General features: G+C 41.1%; 1 protein-coding gene across 4 annotated transcripts in view; it reads left to right on the forward strand.

The window, feature by feature from the left end:
* LOC119022564 (cytoplasmic phosphatidylinositol transfer protein 1-like) overlaps positions 1-14,747 on the forward strand; it is a 75,696-nt gene extending 60,949 nt beyond the window's left edge. For 3 of the 4 annotated variants that reach the window (XM_037103564.1, XM_037103573.1, XM_037103555.1), the window contains 6 exons: positions 1,059-1,066; positions 2,956-3,027; positions 7,404-7,499; positions 8,206-8,361; positions 8,581-8,644; positions 10,790-14,747. In XM_037103564.1, the coding sequence (XP_036959459.1) occupies positions 1,059-1,066; positions 2,956-3,027; positions 7,404-7,499; positions 8,206-8,361; positions 8,581-8,644; positions 10,790-11,148 (755 nt within the window). In that variant the 3' untranslated portion in view covers positions 11,149-14,747. Of the gene's footprint in view, positions 1-1,058; positions 1,067-2,955; positions 3,028-7,403; positions 7,500-8,205; positions 8,362-8,580; positions 8,645-10,036; positions 10,180-10,789 lie in introns of all 4 variants that reach the window. The other variant, XM_037103584.1, reaches the window with a different exon arrangement.
* The last annotated feature ends 396 nt before the right edge of the window (positions 14,748-15,143 follow it).

A 15,143-nucleotide genomic window follows, 5' to 3' on the forward strand; every position in this document is an offset into this window, starting at 1 on the left:
CTTGCAGCTAAGGGTCCAGACTGGGATTTCAGAGAACCAGGGATGTATTGTGTTGTAGAGCTAGCCTGGTTTCCCATGATATCTCTACAACACAATACATAGACATCATAATGTCAAAACTGTTACAAAAAATCTTACAAATTGCACCTTTAACATGGTCTCCCTAATACTTGACTATTGTTAAAATAGAGCTATAATGGCTACAGTCAGGCTGGAGTAGTCAAGCACACCAGTCACATGAGGCACAAAAACTTTAAACACACCTCCAGATAAGAGCTTTTCCACCAAGGTCTCTGTGCAACTTTACACATGTCTTGTATAATTCAGGAAGCTCCAGTGCTTGGTTTTCAGCCTCTCCATGTGCCATCTCAGAAGAACATGTGAAACACTGGAAATACGTGCATTCTAGGCCACACTTAAATGCAATGTGAGCAATCAGTGACCTGATAACAAAAGAGAAAGGAGGACTCTGCAACATTGATCAATAAAGTAACTTTAGACTCTGAAAGGTATTGACAGCAGGGACAGACTACATTGGCCCTAATGCAGACACACAACATCAGTCACACCACAGCAGCCATCACTTTGTCACTGTGTCAGTAAGACACAGCGAAAAAGCATCAACATGTTATTGTAAACAGTATATGCCAACGTGTACATCATGCACTGGACACGTTCCCACACAGATTAAGAATGAGAGCAGCAGTGGAACAAGCTTAACCATGTAAATCACAGACTTCACACGCAACCGGTAGTCAGGAGGAGTGCGACGATCAGAGCCGCGGTAGTCCAGAACATATTGCCGTGGTGTTTTTAACGATCCTGATCCAAGGGGGAAGTGTTACAAGTCTTAAGAATGCAGATAAAAGGAAAAACCAAATCAGAGAAAAATTAGCGGAAAGTCGCTGAGGATTTGTGACAGTTCTACATTGTGGCCTCCTCTCATTTCTTTTCATGCTGTGGGACATTTGAGGATGGTCTCTGACTCACTGTGATTCTCTTGTGCTCTGTCTCTGCTCTGACCTGATGTCTGTGTCATCCCCTGCCATGGCCTGCAGAATATACAGTAAGTAGCCTCTGTGCATATTTCAAGAGAGTCCCTCTTTCATTGTTCTGCCTCTCTCTGTCGGTCCAGTTCATGGTGTCCAGCCTGAAGCAACGGCGACCTTCTATTTAAGCCAACGTAAAAGCAAGGCTTCATAGTAAACCTGTCTTTTATTTCAAGCATCTCACAGCTTGATAAAAAGTACAAAAATGCTAAAATGCACATTATAAAGCATCTGTGGTTCCCTGTTTAGAACCTGTAATATCTGTGTACAGGAGTGAATTGTGCAGTTTGCTTTTTGCTGCTTTTTGAGATGCAGCTCGCATATGTTGCCATTACATAATATTTCACAAAGGGATTAGGTTTGTTAGTGACAACACCTGCATCTTCAATTTCTGCTGTGATCACACTTAATTTACCCCTACAACACACACACACACACACACACACACACACACACACACACACACACACACACACACACACACACACACACACACACACACACACACACACACACACACACACACACATGCACACACACACACACAGATTTGTGCATCCATCTGTGTTAGGATTTTACATTAACTTCCACCCAAATCCCAGGTCTGTAACAATTTGTCAGACATAATGTACTACAAACTAAACATATTAAATCACTACAATGTTATGTGTTGCAAACTTGTATGTTGAGGTAAACATGTAGGCTGTGATTCTACCCTCTCACTGAAGTTGCACAGTTTAGAAACAAGTGACTGAGGGGCAGAGTGGCAGAGACAAGGACACCATTCACCCTGTTATAAGACACTGTACCATCAACATGATTCTGAAGTTGTTACTTTAAGGTGCTCAGGACCTCAGAAATTGTCTTGTAGCTATGATGACTGGTCTCTTGTCCCCACAGAGAACTCCTCACCCTTACATGGTTGGTGTTTATGCCAAAATTATTAGTAGAAGTAGTATTTCACTTCAGGAGGACTGTCTTAGACTTGCATTAATTTCCTGGATACTATTTAGACCCAAACCCTTACTACTTCTACTAACCTAACCCCAACAGTGCTTTAACAATGACCTAAACCACTTTCTTCCCCAGTCTCACACACACACACACACACACACACACACACACACACACACACACACACACACACACACACACACACACACACACACACACACACACACACACACACACAGTCAAGCTTGTCTTTGCTAATAAGCCGAACTGCCTGTGTGACCTGTGATTAACCCTTGAAAACACTTGAAGCCTTGGCAGAATTAGCTGACACATTTTGTCGACACACATGCATCCGATTAGGCTCAGCTACAGGGCTTTTGTCGCGCGGAGTGAGAAATGTCGAATACATGAGTCATGGCACTTTGGGGTGCGGGGAAAGGAGGGGAAAGACAACAACACTGTGATGACAAAATGCTTGAAATTGTCTCTTTTTATGTGCAGGGGAGATTTGTGTTTATACATGAGTCAGTTTAAAAACACCCATGCCAAGATATTTATAAAAAAGAAAAAAAAAAGAAAACCATCACAAAAGCCTTAAGAATTGTCTTGGCTATTGCCAGTGCCATTCTATACAGTGAGGAAGAACAAAGAATGAGAGGGACAGAAAGTTCCAACAGAATCTATGACAGCCAGTGTTAATGCATTAAAAGTACTTTGACGCATAACGTCAATGTGAAAGAAGCCGGTCCATTTTTTACAGCTGTGCACCATAAAGTACCACACAGCACAGATGTACATGCAAACCCAGAAACCTAGTCTGAATTATCACCAGATGTAAGTAGTGTTTAATTTCTGCAGAATGGACTGTTCACCACTTCTATATTAAAAGCAGTTAGACAACATTGACAGCTTGCTTTTTGTTTTATTCTTTCGTGTCTTTTTCCCCCCACAGTGCTCATTCCTGCCCAAGTTCTCCATCCACATAGAGACAAAATATGAGGACAACAAAGGGTGCAATGACAATGTGAGTATCCCCTGGTGTGACATGTCTGTACATCCACGAGTAAGGATGGATGCCTGTGAAGCTGATGTTTTGTTTTTTGTTTCTTTATGTCACACTTGGACAAATGAGGATAGTGCTCATAGAGAAAACAGGAAGTGCTCATAGAGCTCCTTTTGAAATAATGCCCTTAAGTGCAGTTTCTTGGTTAACATAGACTCCAACACTGATGTTTCTGTACGAAGCCAGGTCAATTAATCAGTCGGGCTCTGACTCCAATACTAATCTCTGACATTATGTTAACTCGGCCTGTCTTCTGTCATTCTTATATGCCAATCTTCACAGCGAAATAGGCCTATTTAAAACACAATTATCTGATAGCAGACATATGGTTGAAAACAAGACCTCTGCGACGGCTGAATGAGTAAAACCATCCGGACAGATTTGGCAACTCGCAGACCCTCCTGTTGTATCATAATGCCAACTATACAATGCGCCTTGGGAGTCTGCCAAAAAAACGGCTTCACTTGTTGGACAGCTAATTTCATTTGGGCTGTTGGCCTGCTCACTTTCTTTCTCTCTATATTTCCCTCCACTCTCCAGTTTATAGGGGCATTAGTCATCAAATGAAACGCTGCCACTGCCTGGACAGTGAGGAAGAGGAATGGTAGGGGCAGTGTGCAACAGACAAATAGCCTGTAATATATCATGATGGGCAGCAAGCAGGTTAATTTTAGTGTGTCTTCATATTTTTCTTCAGATTGTCAGCGATTTGGTGATTGTATAAGGGAGGAATGACCCCCAACTTGACTCTAATCTCTTGTTGACAGACTAGTTTATGCGTGCACTCATAAAGGAAAGTAAGGAGACAGAAATGGGTGGACTGTCGGTTCATTAAACACGCACTGATCTTTTAGATTGATGCATCTTTGGTGTGACAAGAGAAGGCAATAGATTAGGAACTTTTTAATGAAATCTAGCCTGCAGTCATGGTAAAAGCTGAAACAAATCACGGTTCCTCTACATAAACATGCATTTGTGTTTCTGTGTTTACATCTTAGACAGTTTGGGATGCTCGTGCATGTGAGTAGAGATTCAGAGATATAAGAGCGGCACGTCAGCGTCTGCATGCACACACTCCAGTCAATGATTCAATGATACAGCTGCACTACTTTGTGTAACATCTACAGGGCAAACAAACAAGAAGCTCTGCATGTTTTATGACATTGTATAACCACTTCATGAGTCTGTGAGGGGGTTTTGCAATAAAGGATGCTGTGAAATAATATGAATGCAGCTGTGCGCTGCTTTGTTTTGAACACTTTATATAACAATATGCTATCTGATCAAGTATTGTGTTTTCCCATGTGTGGCTACTGATGATATAACACACATATGGCAACTGTGGGTGTCTTACGACTGTGTGTGGGAAGACCAAAGAAGGACTTGGTGAGTGGAAAAGACTCAGAAATGGAAGGAGAAAGGAAAAGCAAGCAAGGAAGTAAGGAAGGAAGGAAAGAAGAAAGGAAGGAAGGAATGGTGCAAGTGAGGAACATCATGGTTGGGTGAACAGGAAATGAGTGGGTGTGTGAATTGACATGCATTGAACGGAGGTTGCAGTAACATTGCATGACATGCAGAATTCCATAGTCCATGTCAGACACACACATACACGTGCGCTCACACAGTCACTCACACAAACACGCACACACACACACACACACACACACTCACACACACACACACACACACACACACACACACACTCACACTTAGCTTTAACGTTTGGTGTGAGGCTGATGTTGCTCTTGTAATCTCTCCAAGGAGGCCTGAACTACACAGCAGGCAGAATGAGAAAATGCATGTTTCAGTCTTTGTTTTTTTTTTTTTTTTTCTCTAACTGTTCACATGTGATGACACAGTCTGTCAGTTTTTGATGAAGCTACTTACAGACTCATCAGTCTACATCTATGTGTCGTCTGCATTCAAGCTGCGCCCAGTTTGGACACATTTATGCACCATAAAACCAGTGAACACTGAGGTACAATTACATCCAATAAGAATGTCCATGAAATTGGCTGCAAAGATGCACTTGAACACACCGTAAAAAAACACAGCTGACGGCCAACAAGCTTATACATCCTTCGCCCGCGTGAATAGAAATGCCCCTCTGCTGATATACAAAGCTTTGTTATGAATAAGCGGCATATTTCTAACGCCACTCTCGCTAAGATAGACACTTTCTAATTGAGAATATGTATGATACAAAGCTGAGAATGGCGCTGCTGATGAGGCCGAGGAGAAAAATAAGGAGACGGCATGCTAAGCAACAGGCTCCAGGGGCTTTTTCCCTTTATTTTTCCAGTCTGGCTGCCGAGTAATTTAGGACAAATGCCCTTCTTTGGATGGAGAATACTGCATAATGTCTGTCTTTGTCTTGAGTTTGTTGTGTGTTTACACTAGAAAACTAATGAAGTGTATCAGCAAATACTGGCATCTACAGTAGAACAGTGCATAATATTGGCACATAGCATTGAATGAGGAGATATCATAGAGTTTTGGTTTGATACTTGAGCAACAACTCTTCAAGACTAGTACACTTATGTTTTTACGTTTTGTTTCATAATGTATACGTGTTCGTTGAAGAAATGTTTCCTTTTCATTCTCATATCAGATCACGCAAATCCATGTTTCCTCCTCTCCCTACCTCCTCCATCCTTATCTGCATGCATCTCCACTGCCCTCCCCCTTGACTCTGGCTCGCCCCCCTTACTCCAGCACCATCTCCTTTTTCAGCGTTTACCCCCCTCAGTTGCGTCTCTCATCCACCTCTCCCTCTGTCTTCATACCGGTCACCATTCCTGGTGCTTGGTTGCACTCACGCATGCTGACATGTCACCCTTATTGTGCCAGCAGTGCTCATCCTCACTGTAAATGACAGAATGCCCCGTCGTAGGGGAGGAGGGGGAATAAAGATCGAATGAGAGTGAAGAGGGAGGATGTAAACGAGTGATGTACGGATATCGGAGGGGGAGATAAAGATCATGTTAACACAGATGGAACAGCATGACTGATAAAGATCGAAATAATGAAAACAGAAGCTGCGTTAGCCAACATGTTCATAGAATATTGTTGTGAAAATGTGTATATTTATAATGCGGAACATCCTTGGCTACCTCTTATAGAACGACTCCTGCACCTAAAATTACTAAGTGACAAAAAAGGAGAGAATGGGTGACTGGGGCTTGGATGGCTCTTGTTGGATAGCAACAACATACATATAGAGGAAGGGGGAATATGGGTGGATAGGCAGGTGAATAGAGGACACATGGATTGGAGGTCTAGAAGTTTTCTGGACTCTAAACTGTCACTCTGCTAACAGGAGTTTACACACGTGTATGTTCATAGGAAAAAAAAAATGAAAAGGGATACAGTGTAAATTTGATGTGAATAAATTGTGGATAACAAATGTTCTTATTTTTCAAATGACAAAGATTGACATTCAGTACTTATTATTCAATACTCACATAGTGTGACAGTACACTAGACCTGCACTTTTCATTGAACACTTTTCCTCCAACTTTAATAGGAGCCAATTATTGAAAACAAGATAAATAAGGGAAGGTTATGGTGTATCTTCGTCTGTTTCTGATGATTTGATTTCATTAATTTAGATATTTTAGAAGTCTGCCTTTAGTTAAGTTGAAGTTACAAAATTCATTAAATGAAGCCTGTGGCCTCTATCCTCACTTTCGAAGGCATACATGTCGATATTTTGAAATCTCCTCAAAAGCCCTTAAAAAATCCTGGTAGTGAGTGATGATATCGATATTGCAACAATACTGTAGAGAGGACTATTGAAATTTCTGCTTCTTCATCTTCTTCCTGCTTTCTTCTGCTTCCTTCTTCTCCTGATTCAGCCTTTAAACCCAGGAGAAGACAACGCATATGCAACATCTTGATATTGTGATGTCCAAAATCTAAAATTACAGTTCCATACACCCAGCAGCATTAGAACTGATGAAACAATAGGACTAATAACAAATTAGAAAGTGGCACTCACTCTTTGTGCAAGCAGCTCTGATCACATCACACAGTGCAGTGTCATTTGACACAGTAACAAGTAGGAGAAGTGTGCAGAGAGCACCCCCTTATGGCTGTGTAAGCAACTACAGTACGTGTTTCCAGTGTTTGACTGAATGATGAGGGGACAGAGCGTGACAAGACACACTGTCGAGCATTAGTAACAGTATGAATAATTTCCAGCCTTTGAGTCAAGCAGTAAGGCAGGCATGATGTAACCTGGAAAAGACACTTTGCTGAGGTGTATTTATATCTGTGAGGATTGTCAGGCAGAGGCTACAGTTCACGCTGGCAAACCGCTCTGTTCTGTTTTTTAGATTTTCGACAGCGAGCTGAAGGATCAGGAGAGGGAGGTGTGTTTCGTCGACATCGCCTACGATGAGATCCCAGAGCGCTACTATAAAGAGTCTGAGGTGAGCTTGTGTGTGTGTGTGTGTGTGTGTGTGTGTGTGTGTGTGTGTGTGTGCACTCGTGGCTACTGGGAATTAACACCACTGCAGGGGTGTCAATGCAGTGTTGAGCCTGGAGGACACAGTAGTACAACAATGTGATTTAGAAGAAACTGTATGATTTCAGTGTGACATGTTGTGATCCTTGTGTTTGAATTGTTTTTTTTTTAATAGCCCTGTGGGGATCTTCTCAGGAAAGACAACACCATACTTAATATGTTTATTAATATCTGTTAGATTTGTTATTGAAGCCCAAGCACTCTGTCTAATACAAATTTTGGGGACTTGAGACCTCAGTCCCACTTGTGTGTCAGCTGCACTTCTGAGTCTGTGAAATGTGAGAGCTGGTAATTGTCTTCAGAGCGGCCTGATAACAGATTGCCTCAACTCTAATGAGTCTGAATAGAGGTTCTCTAAGGACCAGAGGGGTTAATTCAAATTGTACTTAATATTAGAATTCAGTGATGCATCTAATTTTAGGCTCTCCAATACTTCTCTCCACTGGGGAGTTGTTTCTCCACTGGGATGCAGAAACAACGATGCCTTAAGGTTTGGGTTAATTATTGTAATATTAATTTTGTGTGTGTGTGTGTGTGTGTGTGTGTGTGTGTGTGTGTGTGTGTGTGTGTGTGTGTGTGTGTGTGTGTGTGTTCATTCCCCACTGTTGCAGGACTTGAGATATTTCAAGTCAGACAAGACGTCACGGGGGATTCTTCAGGAGGGCTGGAGGGACACCCAGGATCCCATCATGTGCTCGTACAAACTGGTCACTGTCAAGTTCGAGGTGTGGGGTCTGCAGACCCGTGTGGAGCAGTTTGTACACAAGGTAACAAAAAGATGTTAGATCTTTTCCTTCAGCCATAGATGGACCTTGGTTTTAAGTTGCAGTAATGCATGTTTACATATATCCTTCTTTGCTTGGCTAAGTTACTTTCTTGGGCCATTGTTCTTGGTCTGTTGTCCTATACGTTGAATCTTGTATAGTAGCATACAATGACTTAAAAAAAAACTGCATTCATTTTCTGACTGTCTTATTGTGTTATAGGTGGTTCGGGATGTGCTGCTGCTGGGACATCGACAGGCATTTGCCTGGGTGGATGAGTGGATTGGTAAGTTTTTCTACAGTCATGCTGTCTACATACTCCAGCTAATTTACAGCCATTGGCATATTTCAACCTTTCAGTTATCAACTATTCACTAACAACAAATTTCAATTAATATATTACCTACACAAATGCATTCACTTTTCTTATTTAAATACATATATAACATATTAATTGTAATCGTACAACGAAACAATTTTTTTCTTTGTCATTGTTGTGTATTGTAAATTAATGAAAATTTGAACCTCCAAGGAAGATTTCTATCTGTTCTTGAACTGTTATGTTTTATAACTGATTATCCCTTGAAATGTACACACTGTTGTGATATAAATCACTGTGTGATAACTCTTTATTTACAATTCAGTGTGCATGAACAATCACTCAACCTGCATCTAACCCTGTCACTGCCAGTCCTGCTCATTCTCCTGCAGCATGGTATCTTGGTATCGCCACTAACGCACAAATAACAAACACTGTCCGGTTGTGCCCAGACTTGGTCAGTGTTTGTTTCAAATAAAACCTGCACGAGACTAATAACTCTTAAACCAAACTCTTTCATGTTTCATGTTGAAGTAAATTCATGAGTTTGTTGTATAAATGTTGCAGTACTTTTAATCATTTTACATTTATTTGGCACTGTTTTCCATATTTACCAGACCTACCTGATTGTATGGGTATAAACCTAATTAACAAATTGGCTGCAATTCCATGGAGATATAATTAGAAATGTACCTCGGTGAAGAATAATGCACTTAGTGAAACATGAAAGCTGCCTCTGTCCGTTTGTCTGCGTGTCTGGCTGCGTGAGAGGCAGCCCTGTTTGCAGCCATAAGGGGCTGCAACACATTTGCTCACTCTCAGCTTTTTCCATAGCTGCAGGGCATAAAGGTAACAAGCCTGTTATCTTTGCCATGAAACATGTTCCCCTCCTCTCCGCTATAACCACTAACCTTTATACCACAACTCCCTACGACTCAGATGCTTGAAATACTCCCTCAGTGTGACATGAGTCTGCCCAGAGAAGTGAATCCTTTCTAGGTGTTGCTTTCCTGTGCTTCCAATGATCCACAACCTTTTGTTTTTGTGTGGATTATTCTGGCTTTTTCCTTATCTTGAAACTTTTTTGACCTCACACTTCCTTTCCTCCCTTATTCCTTGTGTGGCTCAGATTTGTCTGGCTGTCTCCTTTAAACTCTCTGGGTCATGGGAAGCTAGCACTGTGACCTCTAAAGCTTTTAACCTTAAAAAGCTGTAATCATCAGCTAAAAACACTATGCTCACCCAAGGAGTGCACCTTTGGCACCTAACCCTTCCCCTTCTTCACCTTTCCGTCAACTGGAGTGCCATTATGGAGGATTTACCAACATCTCTGGTTCCATCCCTCCCCCCTTCTTCCAGATATGACTTTGGATGATGTGCGGGATTACGAGAGACAAATGCATGAGAAAACCAACATTAAAGTCGTAAATTGCCATGAGCAGCAAGAGCATTCCACAACAAACCCTTCCCTGGATGACATAGAGATCCATGACAAAGCAAGCGTATGTGTCTTTTTCATTGTTTCTTCAGTCCATTGTCCCTTCTCTGTCTCATATTTGAACCATTGCTACCTGTGAATGAACTTTTCACAGTTGCATATAACTTTTCAGATACATCCACTCATTCTGTCCTACATTGAGTGAAACGATGCACATGTGAACTGTTAAACGTGTGAAAAATATAATTGATCATGTCTGCTTAAATTCCTCAAAGGCTTGGAAAGGTATCTAGGAAACCTAAAGCAACACAAATGAACACTAGAAACATGTTGGTAATTAAAATAAGACAGTATGAGCTGAGGAAAAAAAAACAAAACAATACTTGTTTTTGTTTTGTGAATCTTGATGTGTGTTTTTCTGCTCTAATAATAATTAGAACATGGTGCCTAAATTACCCACAGTGCAACTGAGCCCCTGACTGACATCACTGGGGGCAATTTATATGTTTTTCTCACATATGCAGCAGTACTCCCCAAGACCTATAATAACAGTTTAATGTGTAAAATTGGTTTACTTACCCTTTAAAAACTACATGTTGTCTACAAAATGTAAATACATTTCTACTTTCCAATTCTCCCACTCACTGGTATCAACTGGTCCTTTTCTAATCCAGACATGACCATGGATGAGGTGAGAGAGTTTGAGCGCGCCATCCAGGAGGCTACCAACCAGAAGATCGGGATGTTTCCTCCGTCGATCTCCATCAGCGAGACGCCCCTGTCCTCCTGTGCCCTCACCGGCCCTGCCAGCGCCCCCTCCACCCCCATGTGCACTGATGCGCCTGAGTCCCTCTCTGTCCCCAAGGACCGACCCCGCAAAAAGTCTGCACCTGAAACCCTGACCCTCCCTGACCCTGAGCCCAGTGGCGTCCCCCAGGGCTCTAACCTGAGCCCACTACCTGTTTCAAACCACCTCCAGTCAGCCACACCACCATCTTCCAACTCTGATCTTACTGAGATGGATGAGCAGTAGAGGGACCTCGGGATGTCTTCCCCTATGCCTTGCTTTACTTATTCCCCTAACCCTATTGTCTTAGTAGCCCAACATGACTAGCCTAACCTCCAGACACCAGTGCCCAGACGTTCAAGTTCTCTAGCCATATCCTATGATTTGCCATAATCCTGGACACACAACAATCACTCTACGAGCCTTCATCAGTGTCATTAACACCATTCAGGCAGCTGTAGGCATAGCCACCCTTATGTGGCTGGTTTCCTCTTCCTGTGAGTGTAGCCAGCGGCATCTCTTATCTATTCTAACAACCACCTGTGATGTCTAATCAGAACAAAGAGCATCCGTAATTATTTTTGTTGAGTGGCAGTGTCTCATGTTATATGAATAAATTATTCTTAGTGTTTCCTTAGTGATGTTTTCTTCAATCAGACAAGCTGATTGCTTTAAAGCTATTAAACTATGAAGTAGCTGCCTTAGCACCACAGAGCCGGTGGTGCTTATTAGTTTTGACAATGTGCGCAAATGAATGACTGATGAATACTGTCAATTTTTCAACCCGTAAAAGTGGCTGGATGTATTAAATTAGAAATAAAATCAATGACACCATTTAGAGTAGCACATTAGACCTGATGAATCTAGTTTAACACACACCAGAAAGACAGCCAGTACCTTCATAATAGACTCGCTTGGAAGCTGTTTTTCTGGGCCATTCAAGTAGGCCTGCGGATCAGATTGTGTCCATCCTTTTCCATCCCCAATCCAATTAAATAACAGATGCAAGATCAGTACAATCATAGAGCGTTTACACCTCAGGTCTACCCGATTCTACCTGACTCACACTCCAAAGGCAGGGATATTACTGTACCTTTCTCTCCCTGCTTATTGCCAAACAGCCACATTTTATACCTCCACAGATATTACAATACAGCAACTATTGTATGTACAATACCAGTCTACTTAACCCTTGCAATGTTTACACATCAGACACCTTGGATGATTTGCATATTAGTGTTGTAGGTTAAGCTGTTGTCATATCTGCTCTTGCGGTTTTAGCATGACAGTTTGATGACTCTAAAATAGAATTTTTTGAAGTTTATTACTGCATATATCTTGCTCAAGTTGACTGAGAGGTCAGTATAATGAAAAACAACACACACACAAAAAAAATGAAATAAAATGTTGCCTGACAATAATGCTGGAAATCTCATGTGACATGAACGTGATCCAATTTTATCAAATCAGCAAATCACTTTAATGTCATATGCAGGAACAAGGCCATTTCTGGGGTGGGCGGGGGCGCTGAAGCACTGACTGATCTTTGTGCACAGTGGAGGCGATGAGGCTTGATTCGAGGTGAAGGGCACATGCATCAAGCTGACTTGAGTGTGTGCTTTGTTAGCTGCATAGCATTTGCAAAAGTGCTGACACCTTTGCTTTGCCATTGCTGGTTGGTAATCCTGAGCCAGTGCTTTGGCGGGCACACAAAAATGATTTCAAAATGGGAACATCCCCTGCAGTGACCATTAGTTCTGCGGGGTTTGTACTGCAAGTGACCATAAAACCCTATAGGAGAAACAAATATATGACAACAGCTAGTTATTCGTTGAACCCCTTATTTCCATACAATGATAATATTCAAGGAGGGTTTCATATGCTGCATGGAACGTTCACAACATATATATTATGTGAAGTATAGTATATATGTATATACTGTAAATGAATGGATTGTTACAGTATATTTGGTGATGCAACTGTATGAAAAAAGTGAATGCCAACTATGGAAGCTCTGTACTAATTTTGTATTGTAGAAAAAAGCTGATTTCGATTGAAATGTAAGCATGCCCAGAGAATATAGGCCTACAAACTCTTTCAACTCAGTGCCTCTGCATGCAACTATTGTATCATCGCCTACATGCGCGTAAAACCCAAATCTCTTCTATTTCATCTTTAGAAACACAAGATTTCATTACATTTCTTTGCCTTTTTTTTCTGATGCTTTGAACCAGTAACAAAAATGGGCTACAGCCCTGTGATACAGTAGCTGAACGACAACATAATCAGAGCAAATGAATCATATCAACCCACATCATCAGTCTCTGAAGTTACAGGATTCATTGTGACTATATTTTAGAAAACTGGTACATTTCAGTTCCCCTCTTCAAGCCAACTACTTGTAACTTTACAGCGCAATTGCATTTCGCACTTTCCAGTCTTTTGACACCTTATTTGACAATGAAGAAATGTACTGCATCTTACACAGTCTTGTTGGGTTTGTTGGACCAAAGTCCTATCGTACAGCATAGTGACTTCGAAGAGAGCAGGTCGAGGAGAGAGTCCTCAGTGGTCTTGCCATAAAAATACTGTTAATATTATGTACAGTTTCTCACTTGCTTTTGTTAAAAACAACAAAACTGTAGCTATTTATCTGTAACTGTAGCTTTTGTCTTTTTGCCTTTTGAGGATAACAATGTTAGATACCAGTTATTGGCACTCTGTATCCATCTATCATGTATAGATTATACATACTTACAACTCTGGTATTGGCCGTCTCTCTTGTCAGGAACACAGAGATCCAGGGATACGTTTGATCTGCCATGGGCTATTAAAAATAATGCAAAATATCCAGTTGTGTAACATTAAGCTCTGCTCTGTTTAAAAGAGTAACATAGTAGGTATTGTAAATACTGTTGTTAATGACTAATATAGTAAATTTCTTACATTGTTCTAAGTTGCATTACTGATGTGACATGAATGTGCTCAGTGATTTCAGACAGAAGGATTTTCTTTAGTGTTTTTGCGACAAGGATAGACATCTTCACAGACATGAGTAAAAGGTTGTTGTTATTTTGTGTTTTTTTGAAATCTCGGGAGTCATGTGTCTGTATCTATGAAGTTATTGTCATCTCTTGAGGATACCGATTTCAGTTCAGTTTGCTCTTCTCAGTTGAGTATCTAGATTCCTCATTGTAGTGGTGCACTTTTGACTCTCCAGTTGCTTTTTGGTGACCGTGCAGGGCAGAACATTTATTTGTGCAAGTTGCAAAACAAAATTAAGCTTTTCTTTTTTTAGTGGGGTGGCTGCTTTGACGTTTACTTGCCATGTTAATGGAGAGGTGATCAGCTTTTCTGTTCTTTCTTTTGTAGTAAACATGCTGTACTTTGATTTTGTGGTTGCTGTAATGTTTGAAGGAAAATCTAAATTAGTTGAGCATTATTTTGTTGGATTCCAGGACCAAGCTTTTCACTCTTCCTCCCCTTCTAATGATGCAGTTTGCATTCAGTCAGGCTGTTGTGCTGTCTCCTGATAACTGGGGCCTGTCTCACCAACCGGGATCACTGAGTTAGCTGTAGGACTGCACTGAGTGGAACCAGGAACAGCTCCGTGTCCTTCACCAGGTGTGGTTCTGTATAATCCAGCTTTCTATGTAAATCCTGCCGTGTGAAACAGGCCTCAGAAGTGCCATTGGTGTTCGGCTGCTGGAAGTCACTCTTAGTTCTTCCACTTGATCTAATATTGTATTTGTTATATTTTTACTGCTCTTTGAAGTTAATTTGGTTCTTTGTTGTAATTATTGTTTTACTTTTTCTGAAACAAATAAACTTTACTAGCGATTGCAGCAGTGTTATTATTCATTCTGTTCACCATGCATGTTTCACATAACCCACTGAAAACCATACTGTGCAGCTCCCAAGTCAGCAGTATCTTCCTATTCCAGGGATCTTTGCCTTTACAAGCTGATGGTATTCTCCAGATGACATCACTCTGAGCCAAGAATCCAACCTAAACTCGAGCACTATTTAAAAATTACAGCCAAAAGAAAAATGAGAGAAACATGTTCCTTGATCCATTTGTGTTTATCTGTCAATTCTGTGGATAACGTCCTGAACTAAAGAATGAAGGCATGTTCATAATGCGATCTTGCGGTCATTGAGTGAAGAAGTACTGAGATCTTTTACTTAAAAAAGTCCAAAAGTGTACTTAAAGGGTACCTTCACCCTTTTTACACATTTAA

Source organism: Acanthopagrus latus, chromosome 1 (assembly GCF_904848185.1).
Source record: "Acanthopagrus latus isolate v.2019 chromosome 1, fAcaLat1.1, whole genome shotgun sequence".
In the NCBI taxonomy this organism is placed as follows: Eukaryota; Metazoa; Chordata; class Actinopteri; order Spariformes; family Sparidae; genus Acanthopagrus; species Acanthopagrus latus.